Here is a 19,032-nt window from a genome sequence, read left to right as displayed (position 1 = left end):
GCAAACAACACACAGACCTGTCGCCTTTTACCCAGAGCTTCCAGAGCGCACAGTTCCAGGCCAAGCCTGCCTTCATAAAGCCTCCATGGCTCCTTGCTGCTCAGGATCAAGTCCCCACCCTCCCTGACCTATGAGGACCCCCATGCTCTGGCCCTGCACTTTCTGGGGGATGCCTCTCACGTGGGACAGTCTGGGCAAGCCAACCCCCTGTCATTCTTTGGCATGGCCAGCTCGCTCCCATCCCTGGGCCTCCTCTGGTCTCCTCTACTCCATACTCTCCAGCACAGGCTCACAGCCTCTGTCCACCCTCCCATGGGTGGAGTATGGCCTTGGCCTTCTATGCATTCTATATCTTCCCCATCACATCACTTTCCATTCAGGTTGCCTATCACCCACGATTTGTTTTCCCGTCACCCCATCCTAGGGCAATGAGCACAGCCTTCTGAGTCCCCAGCACCTGCCAGCACTTGGCCCAGCACAGACAGACCTTCTATAAAAGCTCATAAAGTGAGTCAACGGATGAATGAGAAAATTAACAAACTCTTGGGTATGAGAAGGGAAGTGTCAGGGTCCTATAGTGGTGGTGGGTGGGTGGGGAGAGGGCTCTGGACTCAGAGAGGCAGAATCCCTGAACAATCCACCCTGGTGTCTCTGGAATCTACAGATGTTCCTCTCCATCTCTCCCCAACCTCAGTGCATCATCACAAACCCTGCAGTGCAACTACCGAGGTGGGGCTGAAAGATACCAAGATGCACCTCCAGCCTCCTCATTTCAGATCCTGACTATCCAGGGAGGAATCATGGCCCAAAGTGGTCAAAAACATGGGTCCCAGATTGCCAGGCCTTTCTTCTGTTTTCTCTTGCGGTGTCCCACAGGTGGTCACAAAGGCTGCTTTCCTAGGCATCTTTCAGTGAGTGACAGGGTGACTCAGGCTGTGCACCGCTGTACTGGTCTACTCTCTTCGGTTTCCCCCAGACCTTCTTCTGTAGGAAAATGAGAACAGCTTGGATGATGGTGGAGTAGGGCTTTGAGCCTACAACCAGCACTGTACTGAAGAACATGGAGGTTGGAGCTTCAGAGAGTAGAGCCCATGCTCCTCTCCCCAGCAGGGGGCGATAGTGACTCCTCCTTCTATGACTGCTGCTGCTGGAAACTATCTTTGAGACAATACAAGCTACCTGGATGGTGCAAAACTCATTACTACCTATGTTTATATGAAAACACTCACATACAGAAACTTACATAAATATACGTCCATACATATATTGCCATGAATATTGCTGTGAAATTCATACAGGTAACCACCCTTGAAGAGTGAAGGCCACAGGAAGGACTTCGAGACAGATATCCTCTCATGCCTGTGGAAGGTGTCTATGTTTACCTATTTTTATTTAAGGGTAGCACTGCTTGGGATAGAACCCAGGGATTTTGCACTGAACACATTCCCCAGAAAACACCCCTTCCCTGTTAAAAACTTTTCTTTTTTGAGACTAGGTCTCTCTGAGTTGTTCGGCTGCCTGGGCTGAGTTCAAACTTGCAGTCCCCCTGCCTCAGCTTCACAGAGCATGCATGCCACCATACCTATTTTAATCAACTAACAAAAATTTGAAAAATGAATCTTGGAACATGCAGCCAGTAAGATAATTAATCAAGCTAAACACTGCTATGTGTACTTAAAGCCTGTCTCTGAATAAACATTATAGGCCAGGGATGGCAAACCTTTTAGAGCTTTTAATGCTACAAGAAACACACTGTGGTATGTGTACCATAGGTTCACCACCACTGTTAGACCAAACACGATTGAGATTAAGGAATTTGTTACCTGTTAGTAAGGCCTCAGCTGCCTGGTAGGACTTTGTTTTTTCTGAAGGACAGTAAGTTTCAGAGGAAATAATATTAACAACATATTTTGCCTCTATAGTTTTTTTGAATGATGACACGTTAATATTTTGGGAAATGGAAAAGAGCACTTCAAGTAAAAAGAGAACATCTAACTTGAATCTCTTTTGTGTCCCTCCATAATTGTTGGTTGAATCACAAACTATTTTTCTGTCAAAAAACAAACACACAAACAAAAAATCAACTGAGGCTACACGTATGCTTCCTCTGTCTGGCAAAGAGCTTCTTGATAAAAAAACAAAAGCAAGGGGCAGGGATTTAGCTCAGTTGTTCTGCCACCTCTCTCAAAAGTGCAAGGACCTGAGTTTGATTCCTGGTACCAAACAAAAAACAAACAAATTTGAAATAAAAACAGAAAAGCCCCAAGTCCCCACCCTGTCTTACGCGCAGACAGAAATGAAATTCCCTCTACAACAGATCTTGTCCTAACCAGAGTGCTCATCTTTTCTTCACACTCTATGAAGTCCTGCTCCTGGTCCTCATTCTGGGCAACGACAGCATCTTAATTAATGAGTAGTGACCAGATGCACATGCCACAGTCCAACTGTGATGCGATAAGGCTGCGGCCTCCTTATCCTACCTCCTGTACTCCTGTGAATGCATACCGTCAAGTAGCTCCATCAGAACTTGGGCTTTATTTCAGTTTTTACTGCTCTAGCTCCAGCTCCTAGACCTGCACCTGGCACATACCAGGTGTTCTAAAAATAGGGATTTGTCAAATCAATAAAGGAAGTTGAAGGCTTCAGGCATTTTCTGTAGGTGTCTTTTGTCAAGTCAGATCGCCCATCCTCTACTTAATACAACTGGTTTGTAACACTAAGGACTGGACATTACGTCGACTTCTGGTACTTCTGTCCTCTAGATTGGGCCTTTGGGCCAAGTGTTTGGGGTTGTTTGGATCTTGCCTTTTCACACAGTATGCTAGCCTTCTCCACTGAGTCATCTTGAACTTTAGATTTTTCTCAAATTAGGGAGGGAGTAGAAAAGGACCCCAAGGATATTGATATAAGAAGAGGAGCCATCAGAATGAGCGCCGTTGCCCACAGTAGTGTGAAGAGACCAGGCTTGAGGACTGGAGAGGCAGACTGGCACCTGAAGACAGAAGAAATGCTGGTAGGAGCCGGGGATTTAGCTCAGTGGTTCTGCCTCCTGCCTCTCAAGCACAAGGTCCTGAGTTCGATCCCTGGTACCAAAAATAAATAAATAAATAAATAAATAATTACAAAAAAGAAGTGCTGGGCCCAGAAGGACGAGAGTCATCTGTAGGGCTCTGGGGGAGGCAGCCAGGGGAAGAGGTCCGGGATCAGTGCCAGCACAGACATTACTGAAAGTAACACAGATACCACTAACACCGATAACAAATATTCCTAAGTGCTTCCGATGGGTCATGCATGAAACTCTGCATATTCTAGTTAGGTCTAATTTCATTTGACTCACAAACACCCCTATCCTTCATGGTAGGAATGAGCATTCTTGGAGAAACTGAGGCCCAGAGAGATCCACTTGCTTGGATTATTCCAGTTCATAGGTAGCTGGCCCTGACCTTGAACCCAAGACTGTTGACTCTAAGAGCCATGCTAAGACCACAAGGCACCCCATGGAGGAAGAACAGGAAGGATGGCTTCTCTGGAGGGGGATGAATTTGTTTATAACTATGGGCATGGAACAGGGGATTCTGGTCTTTGTTCTGGGATAGTTTGGGGGCAGGGGTGTGTGTTTAAGCCAAGCTCTTTGGCCATAGTGCAGAGAACAGAAAGACAAGGCCTGGGAAGCCAGGTCAGAGCCGCCTCCATGGGCTGTGTCCAGAGGTGATGGGACCTGGACTTCGTTGAGATGCAAAAATAGAAGGCAACTTAGGGGACATGGAACCAGTGAGAAGAGATGACTGAGGGGCAGGAAAGATGCAAGGTGGCTCCGGTACCAGCCAGTTGGAGGAGGGGCACAGGACTGCCCCTCCTATCCTAATGAGGAACAAACTGCAGTGACCACAGATGTGGGTCCTGATCCTGTCCCAACCAAGCCCCAGCTATGTGAGCCTCTGTTTCTCCAAGTCTCTATCTCACCTACCTTCTCCCCTGAGCAAAGGTGAGAGCTGGACAAGACTGCTCAGGTGAAGTTCCTGATGTGGCACCTGCTTGTGGTGACTGCCAGCACCTCAGGCTCCCTGTCCCCTTCCTTAGAGTTACTTCCCCACATGTCTGAACCACCACCCCAGGCAACTCCACAGGCCTGCCAAGAGCTTACTTTAAGGCCTTCCTGCTGGTAACTCTGGGATATACAGTCCAAGACACCTTTGTATTTATTTAAATAAACCCCATCAGCTTGGAGTCGGCTTTTCACAACATCCATTGGAGTCGCTGTCCCCCAGGAAATTGCTCCTGCAGAGAGAGAAAGGCACAGGTGTTAGGGTGGGGCTTTCTGGGTATGGAGGGGCCTGGCCTCCCTAGGATTTCTGTGGGTCTGAACTCCATACACCACTAAGGGAAGTGGACAGAGCTTGGGGTTAGGATGTGCAGAGGCTGTTTCCTATCCTTCCTTGCACTCGCTACGGGGAGACTCAGTGAGTCTCCTACTTCATCTGAGCCTCAGGCTCTGCATCTGTTAAAGGGGTGCAGTGCCTCTCTTCCCAAGTCTGTGAGGAACGGTCACCTGATGCCTGAGAAACCTCAGGCATGGCCCAGGCCTCAGCCAGTACTGGGCGCATGACGACATTATCGGTGAGACAGTCACAGCCTCCACAGCGCTGCTCAGCACCTTCCCAGGGCACAGGAAGAGAGCCTGGGATGAAGCACCCTGCCAAGGGCGTGCGGCTCCCAGAGGCAGGCTTTTCTCTGAGTATGGAGAAACTAAACAAACACGTGCAGACAGGCTGCTCACCAAGAAGGAGAGGCAAACATGATCAGAAACTGGCTTTTTAATTTGTTTTTATTTTTAAAATCTCTTTTCCAAGTATGTAGAATAGAATCTTGGATCCACATACCACTAGGTAATCCTCATTGCATAAGTTCAGGTACCTCAGTTTGAGCATTTTTGTGACTTTAAAGGGCTCTAGGAAAACAAGGCCACTTTATTGTACAAACACAGAAACTGGCACATTCTTGTGTGGGAAGAAAAACAAATCACTGTCAAAGTCCAGGACAGCTGGTTTGCTAGGTTTTGTAATCACTGCCCTGCAACTCCCAAAAGCGAACGTGGCTTGCCCTGGGCCCTTTGCTCTGCTGACCTCCAGTCTCTCCAGCCTCCTGCCCACGGCCCTCTGGGAGCCTCTCTGGACCTGGACCCTCTCTTCCAACTGCCAGGACAACAGGCTACTTTCTCAGCTGCTGCCCTGGGCCCTCTCATGTCCCTCAGCCTCATCAGGGGCACCACAAAATGCGATGTGCTAGCCAGGCTATTTGCACCTGATCTCAGTAGAAATGAGAGCAGAGGGAACCTGTACTCTCAGCAAATCAGTGTTTATGGGGCCCTTAGTGGGAGGAGGCAAGTGAGAAACCTCCAACACACGAGTGCACAAGCGATCACCATTGCTTGGTGGCTAAGACTGGACTTTGCGCTGTTTGCTGAGTTTAAAGCATAGCTACTAATGGTGGTGGTTAGAGGAGAATGAAGAGGAGTAAAGGCTGCCTTCTCTTTGTTGGATCTTACCCATCAGCACCAAACATCTGCCTTATTAAAAAGCAGCCTTCTCTTGACTTCCATACACTCCTCTGACTATAGCTGTCCAATTTCTTTCAACCTATTCTCCCTTGATCCCACTTCAGTCAGATTTTTAACACTCTTCTCTCAACTGAAATGATTCTCATCAAAGCCCCCAATGACCTCCACATAATTAAATCCAAAATGCGTGATAGCAAGTACAAAGGCCCTGTGATGAGGGGAGAGCAGGTCATGGTCAAGTTGTAGCAAAGAGAACATTAGGTCTAGATCAGAGGGAGCAAAGGGAGAATTCAGAGATGAGGTGAGAGAGTAACAGAGAGGGAAAACAGAGAGGGCCTGGAAAACCACTGCAGGAATGTTGACCTTGACCCTAACTGAAATGTGGATGAAGGGCAGGATTCTGAATAAAGAGATTAGGCAACAAGAGCATGGTCACCGAATGAGCACATATGGGTCGGAACTTGGGTCTTTCCGATTCTAGAATCCCTGCTGCACTTTCTTTACTAGCTGTAGAACCTTGGGCTGGTACTTAGTATCTCTGAACCTGAGTTTCTCATCTGTAAAATGGTGAGATTGATTGCTATCTTACAGGCCTCATGAAATTTTTATATTAGAAAGGTTTGTGGTGCAACCTTATGCATGATTTCCCTTAAGTGAGAAACTCAATATATATGTAAACAAAGAGTAAAATAGAGGGTAGATACATAGTAAGTAGGGCAATCTTATTCAAATGTATAGGGGAACAAGAGATGGAGAAAAGGGGGAAGTAGGGGAGGGAAAGAGAGTGGAAAAAGAATCGAAGGACAAAAATGAAAATAGATCTTGTGCCAATGGGAGGGGGACCAAGAGACAGAAGGAGCAAGAAGGCAGTAGAAGTTTAGGGGATGAAAGAACAAAAGAATTAAGATGTATTATGTATAGGCTAGGGATTTAGCTCAGTGGTGTCATCCATCACCTGCCTTGCAAGCTCAAGGTCCTGAGTTGAATCCCCAATACCAAAAAAGACAAAAAAAGAAGAGATGTATTATGTATGTGTACCAACTCCCCACAATGAATGTAATCATTATGTACTGCAAAAATGTACTAATAAAAAATTTTTAAAAAGAAAGGCTCATAGTGCACCAATATTCAAGAAAGGAAAACCATGGAACAGATTTCCTCCCAAAAATTCACCAGTGCCTGACACAGACTAGGTGCTCAAAATACACCTGTTGTCTGCAAGGGCCATGAACCCACATAGGGACTGCATCCTATAGCTCCAAAGGGAAGAGGATGAGAGGCTGAGGGGCCATTCCCCATTCATAGCCCTTCTGCCTCTCTGGGCCTTGTACAAAGTAGGAGGAGCTGCTGTATGTGTGGCTGCACGAGTCCTGCCTCCTTGAGAGCTGAGAAGGGCATGGCAGGCTCTGTCTCTGTTCTACCACAATGGCTGCTCAGGGACAGGGCTCCAGCCACTTTCAACTTACCTGCCACACCACCTGCCAACAGCATTGTGCAAGGGCTGGGCCCTGTGTGGGTCTCAGGTGTGATCCACTCACTCAGGAACACATAAGGGATGAAGTAGAGGCAATAGCCTGGGATGTCTCTCAGCATCATGGCGCTGGCCCCCCGGTACAGACCAGCCAGGCCCTCATTCCGCATGATGGTTACAATGCAGTGTACCGGTCCCTGGTACACTGGCTGCTCACCAAAGGCAAGTGCTCTGGATTTCAAACCAAGGTTGGCTGTGAAGGCAGAAGGGAGAAAATAACAAGTGACCCAGGAGAGTAAAAGATTCACAATTTCCTGGCACTGCAGCCAGCCCTGACCAGTGATAGTACCCAGTCATGGCCCACCAGTTTTTGTCAAAACTTCTGACCTTTTTGGCAGCTCATACTGGGATTCTGAAGTCCTCCAAAGAAGCCCCTACTAATCTACACAGCCAGATTAGAAATAATCCTAGCCAGGAAATAAGGCACAGGTTGCATTAGGATTCCTAGAGCTTTCTTGTCAACCATCACTGTATCTTTTTAAGCAGAAGTGGCTACAGAATGCTTAGGACCATTTATACAAGCCACACCTTCTTTCTTGAAGAAGCTGGAAAAATATCTAACATACTGTGTGTGTGTGTGTGTGCGTGCACACGCATGTGCACACACATGCACATATACCTATAAGTAAGAATACCTATATTCTGTGTCAATAATGTATGAGATCTGGGGCTGTCCTAGTCTCAACACTTACAACTTTTTGATCCTGTCAGGTCAACATTTTCAGAACCTATTTCCTTATCTTTAAAAAAGGGACAGGCTGCCATGAGTATAAATGAGGTCACACATGCTAAGTGTTCAGTGTGGTGATTAAAATACTATCAGGGCTCGGTAACCGATGAACAGATGATGATGACTGAGAACAAAGTGGCTGGTGAGAAATGGATACAGGGCCCAATGACTAGATGACCAGGCAAGTCCTCCTTGACTCACTTCATCCCTGGTTAGGTTGCACCCTAAAACAGCTGTAGGGCAGCACTGAAGCCATTGGCCCTTCAAAGTCCAGCGGCCCAGACCTCCTGTCTATCTCTTTTCTGACCTTGGGGTCTGGGCTGGCAGATTGTAGTTTATGCTGTGCTTCTTGTAGGGGGGCATGTAGCCAGCAGAGGCTTTCTCCCCACTTAGTCAGATCTTCTTCTTGCTGACCCTGAGTCTCTTCTTTTCCCCTGCTTTGGACCATTAGCACAGCTTTAGCTCCTGGCCAGAAAGTCCTCCCAGTCCCAGTGCATAAAAAGCGACTCTTTCTCTCAGTACTTCTTTCTCAAAGAACTACCATGACATGACTGGGAAAGAAACAGAATAAAAGCCTGCTTTGCTACCTGGGCTTAGTTCTTGCAAACAGTGTCTCAAATTTATTTTATGAATTCTGCAAAGAGGCAGCAGTAGCCTTTCATTGCACATAGTTAGAATTTCAAGTCTCCCAAACATCCCTTTGGAGAAAAGGTTAGGACCAAACATTCAGCTGCATGATTCCACAGTCCCAATTGGAGATTTGGGAGTAAATGGTGACCTGTACTTTAACTCTTCCCAGAAGTCTGTGAAGTGAGAGTGGCGGGAGTTTCAATTTGTCTAGGAAGGGTGCTTGAACCAACTCCTCCTGTGTTTCCACCTCCCTGGAGAGAAAGGAAGGAACCCTGCTCAGTCAACCACAGCACAGGCAGAAAGCTGAGCCTTGACATTCCCGTGCTCCTTTCACAGTGCATCCCTTAGGAAGAGAGCAGGAATGAAAGTCACACTGGGGCACAACCTCCTCTGAGCAAGATTGGACACTGTGGCCTTTGAAAGCCCACCGAGAGGTTGTCAGGCACCCCCTCCTTTCCAAATCCACGATGTCACCCAGGAAAGTTTTGCCATTAGACAGATCCAAGGTCATTATCCTACTGCATAAAGTTAGTTTGGGCTGCTTTCATCGCCAGCTAACACTGACTTTAACAGAAGTCGAGGTTTTCATGAATCAGCTATGGATATGATGTGGCTTTCAATAGTTACTGATTGAAAGACAGATAATGATTGGCTTGTTCAGAGGTACAGATGTTGAAAAAACACTAGCTAAATTGCCTACTGGCCTTGTCAACAAAAAGTCAGTGTTCTTTCCATTTCTCTACAGGGTAAGCAATAAGGAAATTTTCTTACATCCTTCTAAGTACGTAATATAAACAATTCAGCTTTTATTGCTTGAGAATTACCTATTTGTGACTATTAAAGCAATAAGATTGTCATGGAGATTATAGTCACCAGGATGCTGACACAGCTCTGTGTTGACCCAAGTTTAGATTGTTGTATTAGTCAACCTTCTGTATAACAAAATCTCTTGAGAGAGAAGGTTGGCTCAGTTTGGGAAATTCCTTTCATAATCCATTGGCCCCATTATTTTTGGCCTGTGATGAGGCAGGCACCATAGTGAGAATGCATGGCAGAGCAAACTGCTCATCTTATCAGCCAGCAAGCAAGAGAGAATGAGGAAGGGGCTGGGATTCTGATACTGCCTTCAAGGGTGCAACCCCAATGACCTAAATATGTCCCACTAGGCCCCGCCTGCGAAGGGTTCTATCACTACTGATAGCACCAACCTGGAAACCAAACCTTTAACATATGGATCATTGGGCACACTTATCCAAGCCATAGCAACTGCAAAGTCCTTGAAACTCTTTCCAGCTGCCTCATCCCCTCCAGCTAAGGGTAAGATGTGGCTTTTAGGGGTTACTAATTGAGGGACAGTGTCCTGATCAAATATTCCTTGTATGGAGGTACAGATGTTAGAAAAATACAACAGCTAAGCTTGATTTGTCAACAAGTCCCAAATGAGAAGCAAGCCTGTACTTTTTTTTTACTTCCTAAACAAGTAATAGGGAAATTCTTTGCATTTACAGACATATATTTTTATGATATACACACATAATTTTATTTTCTGAACTATTTCAGGGTGAGTTGCATACATCACAATTCTTTATCCCTAAATACTTCTGAATATATTTCCTAAGAGAAGAAATCCTGTCTTAATGTAACCGTAGTAAAATTATCCATCTCATATGTTTACATTAATAATACTTTTATCAAACCTACTATCATTTTTCATTTGATCTCCCCTTCAGTAGAGAATGCAGTATTTTAATCTGCACTATTTCCATAATCTGAACTATTTCCATAGTCTTTTCTTGTTTTTTGGTTGTGTTTTTAATGACACTACCAGTTTTTCAGAGTATACTACCCTGCTTCTTGCTAACACAGCACTTCTCCCTCAGGGTTTGTCTGATGGTTCCTCATCTTCACCAAAAGGTTATGGTTCCTGGCTGGATTTCTTCTCTATTCTTAATTCCTATCTCTATTCTCATGAAAACAAATCACTCTCTCAAGGCCCTGGTCTTTGTTTCCTCAGGCCTTCTATCCTTGTTGAAATTCATTTATTTTTAAATTGAAGTATAATTTACATTCAATAAAAACTATAGCTCTTAACCACATAGTTTATGGGTTCTGATGATTGCACGCACCTATAGAACCACGCACCTATAGAACCACACCCTGCCATGGCTTCACTTCTAGAAGCAAACTGCTTTGGTCAGAGTCCACTTAGGCAGGGCTCAGATTCCACAGCCTACTACCCTGATTCTCAAGGGAGAAGAATACCATGATACCAAAGAGGTGACTCTCTGGAGATGTGAACTTCTCTGGGGCAGTGGTTATTATGGATCCACCAATACTAGCAACAGTAGGGTGGATGATTTACACTGGCGCTACAAGGCACAATGTCATCCATTTAGTCCTTATAATTCCAGGCCCAAATAAAAAAGCATTATACTACTAATGGTTAGCTCAAAAACCTAAAACAATGATGGATTTACACCAAAATTTATTTTTAACTAGTAGCAAGAACATAAGCACCAGAAAACAGTGACAAGATCTTGATAACACTGCTGATGCATAAACAATGGAGCTTTGATTTTCCCCCAGAAAACAGCAATCACTTGTGTAGTGCCAGGCTGTCTATGCTTTGCCCTCAGGCTGTGGTCCAGGAGCCTGGCAGTTTAGCTGCAGGAAAGCGCTGAATCAGACTTCTTGGTAATTCTAGCTAGCAGTGGACTAATTTTAGTTGGCAAAAATTAAACTTCTTAAAAGCTAATTTTGGAAATTACTAGAAAGAAGCTCTTAGGAATATGCAACTAAACTCTTTGGACTTGCATGTCACTAATCCAAGGACCTGAGGCAGATTTCAGGATGCTGGATCAGTACTCACCTCACATTAAACTGCTGACTCCCAACCTACTGTTCTCAAACATTTCAGGTTTGGTCACAGGTGTGCACAAGGATTGACATTAGGTATGTCTCCTTCTAAAGTGAAATGTATTTAATTTTCTGGAATTTGTGGCGCGATGTTTCAAGTCAGTGGAACTGGCCCCACCTGTTCCTCACTTTCACCTAGGAGTGGAGAAGGGGTCCCTGCAGTTCTAAATAGAACCCCTTCAAACCCTCCCTCACCCTCAAGCCCTCTGGCTCTGTCACCTACCTTTGAGAAGTTACCTTTGAGGCCAGATGTCTCTGAGAGTGTGTATGTGAGGGGAATCTGATTTTGATGCTATTTTCTAAACATATAGTTTTGCACTTCCTGAAGCAAAGAGTTTCCTGATGAGGGGAATCATACTCTGTGGCCTGTCTCAAATGCTGTGACCCAGTGTCTGGGACAACTATGCCTCTCAGCCCCATTCCATGAACATGTAAACACTGGGTCAGTGTGTGGGTGTGTGTGTGTGTATGGGGGGGGGGTTCCAGCACCAAAGCATCCCAAAGGCTCTCACCTCAGAATTAATTCAACCTAAAGACTGATCCTTGGGCCAGAAGCTTTAGATAATGAAAAGAAAACTCCAAAGTACGGATAGCACTGGCCTATGATGCCACTGAGGCATTCAGTAACATAGTGGCACAACCTCAGCCTATCAGCTGGCTATAACCTCTGTGGCTTGGGTTCAGGCACAAGCTAGTTGTGGAACCCTCAGGATGTCACCAGCTAGGAAGGAAGCTCTTTCCTAGCTCAAGTGCCCAGCAGTTTCCTCAAGATCTGAAGGGTCCAAAGTAGGCACATGCTTTGGTAGAAAGAGTCCAGCATCAGAAGCACACAGGATTTGCATTCCTGACCAGTCATTAGTTCCTCCTCAAGACTAACCTGCCTGGCAGTGACGTAACTGTATGGTAGTAATAAAACTATGTTACCAAAGAGACAAACTGATAAATTCAGGGCCCCAGAAGCACAACTTGTGAACTTCCCAGCTGGGCATTTCTGAGGATTCAGGAAAACTAGAGAAATGGTTTTGACCCATTTTGTCAGAAACAGCTTGCACTCAAATAGCTTAACATTCTGGAACAGACTTGATGACACTACCTACCTAGTTCCACCCCTCAGTGGTCCCTTACCACTCAGGACAACTTGCTTCCTCTTGGCGTGGTCAGAAGTTATGGCCCACTTTTCCTCAAATCTTGACTGCAAGATGTCCCCCCACTCTTCATCCGGATCATCTTTGATATGGCGGAGCCAGGCCTTCTGACATCATTCTTTCAACTTCCTTCCTTTTCCCCTCAAAAGTCACTGTATTTTCTCCTTCCTTCTTGCTCACTGGAAAATAGAGCCTTTTCCTTCTGCACCCATTTGGCCATTTGACCCTGGGTCACTTTTGATGTGTTTTCTCCTGCCTGTTGGTTCTGCACCATGAATACCTCTGATCTCCACTTCTCCTGGTTCCCAAGCCTGTGGCTCTGGGTTGGGACAGCAGCCTCCATGTCCACTCACCCACTTCTATGATTCCTGCCACTCTCCTCCCCCTGTCAAAGGTTACATCCACCTTACTATGGCACACCACTGGTGGGGCCACAATGGTGCCCAAGCTGCTTACTATCTAAGTAGATTCTTAGCCCATCCTCAGCTAAGAAGTCCGAACTCATCACAACTTGCTTTGCATCTCTCCAACCTCCCACCCTCCTTGTGTTTTATAAATATCTCCCTCATCCGGTCATTCTTTGCTCTCTTAGTATCATACACCTCCTCCCTTATGACCTCATCTTTAAATCCCCCCCAGATTCAAAGGCCTCATCAATAGATCCTTCCCCTCTGGAGCCCTCCTGAGCCATAGGGCCAAAGTTGAAGAGTTCCAGAGCCTTCCATGGGGTCCTTCTCATATTTGTATACATCTGGCTCCCACTAGACTTGGGCTCCCTGAAGGCAGTGGCTGTACCTCCAGCACTTTGGCTTTACCCTCTCCACCTGGCTCAGGAAGTGCTTGTGAGTAATGGAAGTAACTCACAGCCCCTGCCTGTATCTGGGCCTGGTGAATGATTAGTGGTCGGCGCACAATTAATGCCAAATCCTCCTCTGATCCTCCAAACTCTGCCCTCTTTTATGTGAGGGCCTTGTGATCTGCATTTCAATTAGACTTTTAATGGAAACAGAGACCTGAGAGCTCCCAATGGGGGAAGGGTGAGTGGCATTGACGATTGACCTCTAGGATGGGACTTGGCCTGGGCAGCAGGAGGACAGCTGGTCCCCAGGACCCAGCTTGACCTTCAGCCATGCCCAGAAGGGCACTCAGGTAGGCTCATACTCAGACAAGGATAGTAGTAATGTCAAAAGGGGGATTTCTTCACTGTAAAAAGCACACTCAATGAAACTTAGGCCAGCCCTCTGTCCTTGCCAGATGGCTGAGGCCCAGAGAATATCTCTGGGAAGCTGGAAGAGTTTTCTTAAGGGGTAACTGCTGTTCATTGTGCAATGGGAGTCAGCACCAAAGTTCCCTTTAAATATCAACAATTGCCCATGTGACCTGGCAAAGCCCTTCTGAATAACCATTTCATAGCATGTACCAAGAATCTTAAACACGGCTAAATCCTGTATCCACTCATGAGCCAAAAAGCCTACACATTTAGGAAAATAATCCTAAATGAAGGCAATTGTTTATAAACAGGTTTGCTGATCACATCACTATTGGGAGAGAGGACAAGATGTAAACAGTCCAAATGTTCACTAGTAGAAAGGTTGCTAAATAAAATACTTACTAGTAGTACAGTTAATACTTATTTCACATCTTTAGTATGCTAGACATCATGTCAAGACTTCTACATATGACATGTCATCCAATTCTAGCTGCTATTGTTATGTCTGCTCTATGGATATGTAAAATGATGATATTAGATGAATCCAAAGTTTCTTGCCTTTGGTGTAGGTAATATCAGAGCAGGTAGTCCAATGCCAGAAACCAAATTCTCAGCTATGCTAATGACCCTCTCAGTGTATGTGTGTGTGTCGGGGAGGGGGGCGCTGCTTTTGGTGAAGTATTATACAGGTAGTTTTAGAATTACTCATCTGCATTACAGTTCCATCACTGGGACAAAATACCTGAGGAAAAACAACTTAAAGGAGGAAAGACTTATTCTGGCTCACTTCTCCAAAGGTTTTAGTCTGTGGTCAGCTGGTTCCATTGCTTTGGGCCTGAGGTAGAACATAATGGAGAAAAGCTGCACTCCTCGCGGCATTTGAGAAACAAAGAGAGATATGAGGGAGGGAGGGAAAGAGGAAAGAAGGGCAAGGAGAAAAGAAGGGGGACGGGGTGGGTACAAGACATAGTCTTCAAGTTTGCACCCACATGACCCATTCCTTTCAAACAACCCCACCTCCTAATTTTCCGTAAACTCCCAATAATGTCACCAAATTATGAATCTGTCCATGGATCCATCCACAGATGAAGCTGGAGGAAGGATCATGGAAGCTCAGGAGATCCAACCTCTTTTCCAAAGCCTCACCTCTGAGCACAGTTTCACTGGGGACCAGGCCTTCACCACATGAGCCTTTAGGTAACATTTCATATCCACACCATAACACCACATATTTTACTTAATTTTTATGCCATTTCAATAACAGAAAATTTTTCTGTTATATACTTGATCTTGACCAAAAGGCCGAGAAACAATAAATGTTTCTGATATAATGTTGAGTTCAAAAGGATTTAAAATTGGCTAGATAGCATAAGTACAACCTCTTAAAATATTTACCATAAGTATATAGAACAGGAAAATGGGACACATTAATATGTCAATAGAATGTGTCCACTCTGGGTTATATTTGGGTGGTTGGGTATTTTTTCCCTCTCCCTTCGACATCCTGTAGTTTGTAAATCTGTAATCATGGGTCACCACCAATGAACAATCACTGGCTCTCTATTTGCCAATCTGCCAACCAGACGAGCTGGGCTTTTATCTCAAAGTGGTTTCCAGTCCACCTGTCATGTCCCGAAGCAGAAAAGCAGAAGCCTCTGACACACAGCTTCAATATGGAAATATGTCTCCCACGTCACACGGTCATTACCCTGGAAGTGGACTGGCAGCTTTAAAACCCCAGGCCAAAGAGTAAATCCCACAAGCTGTGCCCAAGTTTGCCTGGAAATGTTCCTGTCAGCAAAGCCTACATCACAGTCAGGGCCTGACTGGATCAGACACAAACAAGCTGACCCCAGCCCAGCCCCAGCATTATTTTTTCAATTCACACATGTTTTAAATTAAATTAACAAACAATTTCCAACTCGAAAAACCCAGAGACTCCAAGTACATCAGGCCATGTGACAACAGTCAGCAGGAGTAGAATCACAGTTGTCCCTTTGGATGGGGCACTGCCAGTCGCTGCCACTCCTAAGCACTGAAGTTGGCACATTGTGTTTGAGCTGCTGCTTTTCACAGCAGGGAGCAGCAAGTGGTAAATTGTGTCCTGTGCTTTTATTTTAATTCTAAGAGGGTAGTGGGAGGGTTATAGTACTCAACAAAAATGGTAGATGGCGCACTTCCTGGGTACCTCTGCTCTCTGATGTTATAGCTCTCATCCCAATTAGTCTTTCAATTTTCTTTTTCTGGCTTAGGGGAATCCTAAGAGAGAAGTTAAAGAAAACCACATTCCTCCTCATTTTTTCAGAGATTCCTGGAAAAAAAAATACTGCTTGGTGCCCCTCTATCCACCTCTCACTCCTTCCCCAGGAGTTGACGGCCTGGCACATGTGGTAGCCTAAGGCCTCCCCCAGAAGCTTTTGCAGGAGGTGGGCAAGAGCTGTGCAGGGAGAGTACCCCAAGGTCATGCGATTCAGACCTATTATCCCTGAGAGACCAGGAGCTGAACCCATTTCTTAAGCAATATCATTTTGGAGACGTATTCCCAGCCAGACTCCTCCCAAAGTTTTAAGCTGTTTTTAATGCATGAAAATTTTGTGCAAAGGCTCAGGTGGCTCAGGGCACCAAAGCTGAGCCTCAGCTTCTAGAAGGTCCTAGGGCAGAAGCATCTCTGCGCTCAGAGTCAAACCTCCTGGGTCAGTATCTCTGCCCTACCTCACCCTAGGGAGACCTTTCTGTGCCTCAGCATTACCTCTGTGAAGTCCCAAGAATTAGACTGTGGCAAAGATGAAGCACACGGGGAGCTCTCGGCACTGTGTCTGGCACAGGTCAAGGGCTCAGGGAACAGCCTGGTGGGTGTGACTGAGGTGGGCCCCCCAGTTTTTGTTTCAGCCCTCCCTCCACCCCTGAGGGGAGACTGTATTTGTTTTATCTGTGAGCCAAGCCTCAGGCTCAGATGTCGTGGACTCCAAACTTCATGGGCCCTCCCCAGCCTCTTATCCAGAACCTCTCCGTTCTCCCAGAAGGCCAGGCTCCTAGCACACTGGGAAGGACAGACGAACACGTGTTCATTTCTGGCCACTACCCCAAGGGTTTTCCTTCTGGCATCCCCGACGAAATGGCCAGGAGCAGGTGCTGTGCAGAAGTACAGTCAGGGAACCCCTGTGCTCCTGAGATGCTATCAGCGCCTCTCACAGTGAGGGAAGAGGAGGGCCCATGGATCCCTGTGTCCTCACTGCCCAGAGGACTTACCCAGGGGAGGGGGCCCTCAGTGGCCCTGAACTTCCTAGGTAGGCAGATCCACAGGGCCCAGCCCAGGTGGGCCATGCCCCTCCCACACTCCAGGTGAGGCAGGCCTAGGAGACCCTGAACTTTACTCTGAACGTGTACAGTTTTGGTTTCTAGGTTCCTTTCTGCTGGCCCTCTTCGCACCCTGCTCCCTCCCTGAGCAGCCTGCCTAATGGCCCATTCACTAGCCCACCTGTCACAAATGGTACTGACCCAATTTCTCTCTGGTTCGCTGCTGGAAGCAACCCAAGAAAAAGAAAGTATGGAGTTTTTGTTGTTATTGTTCACTCTGCTACCATGTCCCCAGCATGTGGCTCTGTGCCTGGCACACAGTAGGTGCATACTATTTTTGTTAGATAAAAGAAGAGATACTAACCATACCTAGCTCATGCTGCTGTGATGGACGCCAGACAAGATGATATGAGCACAGCACTTCACAAAGTGGCTGGTGTACTGAGCACTTAACATCAACAGCTGCTGTTGGTGGATTCTCAGCTCCCTAACATTGGCCAGGAGCTGCATGTCCAGCTTTGGGGCCAGTCTTGGGCCCTATCACTCCCCTCCCTACCTCTCACCTTTGCTCCAGGCTTCAGATACTTCTAGCCAGTCCTCAGGACCCCCTAAACTGTCTCCAATAGCCAATAAGACACACAACATGCACAATGTACACATGCACACAGGCCAGACCTACCCCTCGGTCCTCCAGGTCCTCACCAAGAAAATGTAATGAAGAGGGTAGGCATTATGGTTTGTATCTAGATGTCCCCCAAAGGCCTCATGCAGCCACAGGTGGGGATTTTCAGAAGTGGCTGGATGTAGGGTGTGTGATGTTGGGATCAAGGCTCCTATGTTAGGATTAAGGGTGTGAGTGCTACCCATCCTAAGGACAGGTATCCTGGCTAAGATATGAGGGACAGAAAAAGGCTTGCTCTTTGTTACTTGTCACTTGCTTGTTGCTTATGGTCTTTTACCTTCCCTGCTTTGCCAGGGTTGTTTCTCCTCTGTGATGCCCCTCTGCTGTGCCACCTGCTTTGGAGCCAGCTGAATGGAACCTCTACAAACTATAAGCCAAATAAATCCTTGCCCCTTTAACTTTGAGTATTGGGTATACGAGAAAAATAACTAAGACAGTAGGTTGCTCTCAGTAGCCAAGTGGCCTCATCCCTGAGCTTCTTCCGAGATCAGGAACCCAAAGCGTTTTTAGACTTATAGAGTTTCCCTCTGCGCCAAAACCTAAGGAGAGTTTTTCTGAAGCATAAAGGGCAGAACCAATAGCCATCTTTGGGTTAGGATGTCTGAATTCTAAATCTGCTTACAATGCCCTTCATCTCTCTATATCTTTGCTGTTTTTGTTTTTTTTTTTTTTTCCTCTGAGGAGGGCCAGATCTGAAAGTTTCAAATATTTCTCAGAGGTGCAGCCACTGAACAAACTAAACTGTACCAAAACATGACTCAGTATATCCAGTAGATGAAAGCAATATGCACCTACCCCATCTTCCTGGTGCCTCCCCACTGTTGTCTTGCATCTCCCCACAAGCTGACTGCAACAATGGGCACCCAGGAATGACGCACTTCCTGGGAACACCCAGGCCCCAGGCTACCCACAGGCCCTGCCTGTTAGGGAGGGAGAATTGGTGGCTGAGCTGGTTCCGAGTAGGTGATTTGCTGTGGCCAGTGTAAAATTCATACTCAGGTTTGAACAAGGCACCCTTGCATTTTCATTTTGCTCTGAGAGCTGCCAATTATGTAGCAGATCCCCATGTGCTAGTTACTACCTGTTCTTAAGAAAGTACCTTAGCCTCTAGGAACTTTTGTCATCTGTAAAATACAGACAATCTCAAGGTGCTTGCAGGAGGCTTCTGAGACCCAGCGCACTCAATACACATAGCTGGGTAGGAAAATGGTCCCAGGGGGTCATGTTTCATGGGGTTCAAACACTTGGTTCACAGAACTGTGAGGAAGATGAATTAACAGAACCTATGCAGAGCTCTTAGTGGGTGCCTGGCACAGAGTAGTGTATGACCAATG

At 46.2% G+C, this 19,032-nt stretch overlaps 1 protein-coding gene across 5 annotated transcripts in view; it reads right to left on the bottom strand.

The window, feature by feature from the left end:
• Slc25a48 (solute carrier family 25 member 48) overlaps nucleotides 1-19,032 on the bottom strand; it is a 45,109-nt gene that overhangs the window by 11,150 nt on the left and 14,927 nt on the right. For all 5 annotated transcript variants that reach the window (XR_778366.1, XR_778367.1, XR_778365.2 and 2 more), the window contains exons 5-6: nucleotides 7,024-7,281; nucleotides 4,145-4,278 (exon numbers count right to left, since the gene is read on the bottom strand). Coding sequence is in view for 1 of the 5 variants with exons in the window: in XM_010614094.1 (XP_010612396.1) it covers nucleotides 4,145-4,278; nucleotides 7,024-7,281 (392 nt within the window). In the remaining 4 variants the exon portion in view is untranslated. The remainder of the gene's footprint in view (nucleotides 1-4,144; nucleotides 4,279-7,023; nucleotides 7,282-19,032) is intronic.

Source organism: Fukomys damarensis, unplaced genomic scaffold, assembly GCF_012274545.1.
Source record: "Fukomys damarensis isolate Sample0158 unplaced genomic scaffold, DMR_v1.0_HiC HiC_scaffold_9, whole genome shotgun sequence".
Classification (NCBI taxonomy): Eukaryota; Metazoa; Chordata; class Mammalia; order Rodentia; family Bathyergidae; genus Fukomys; species Fukomys damarensis.
Note: the sequence above shows the minus strand (reverse complement) of the source record. Positions and strands in the feature narration are given on the sequence as shown.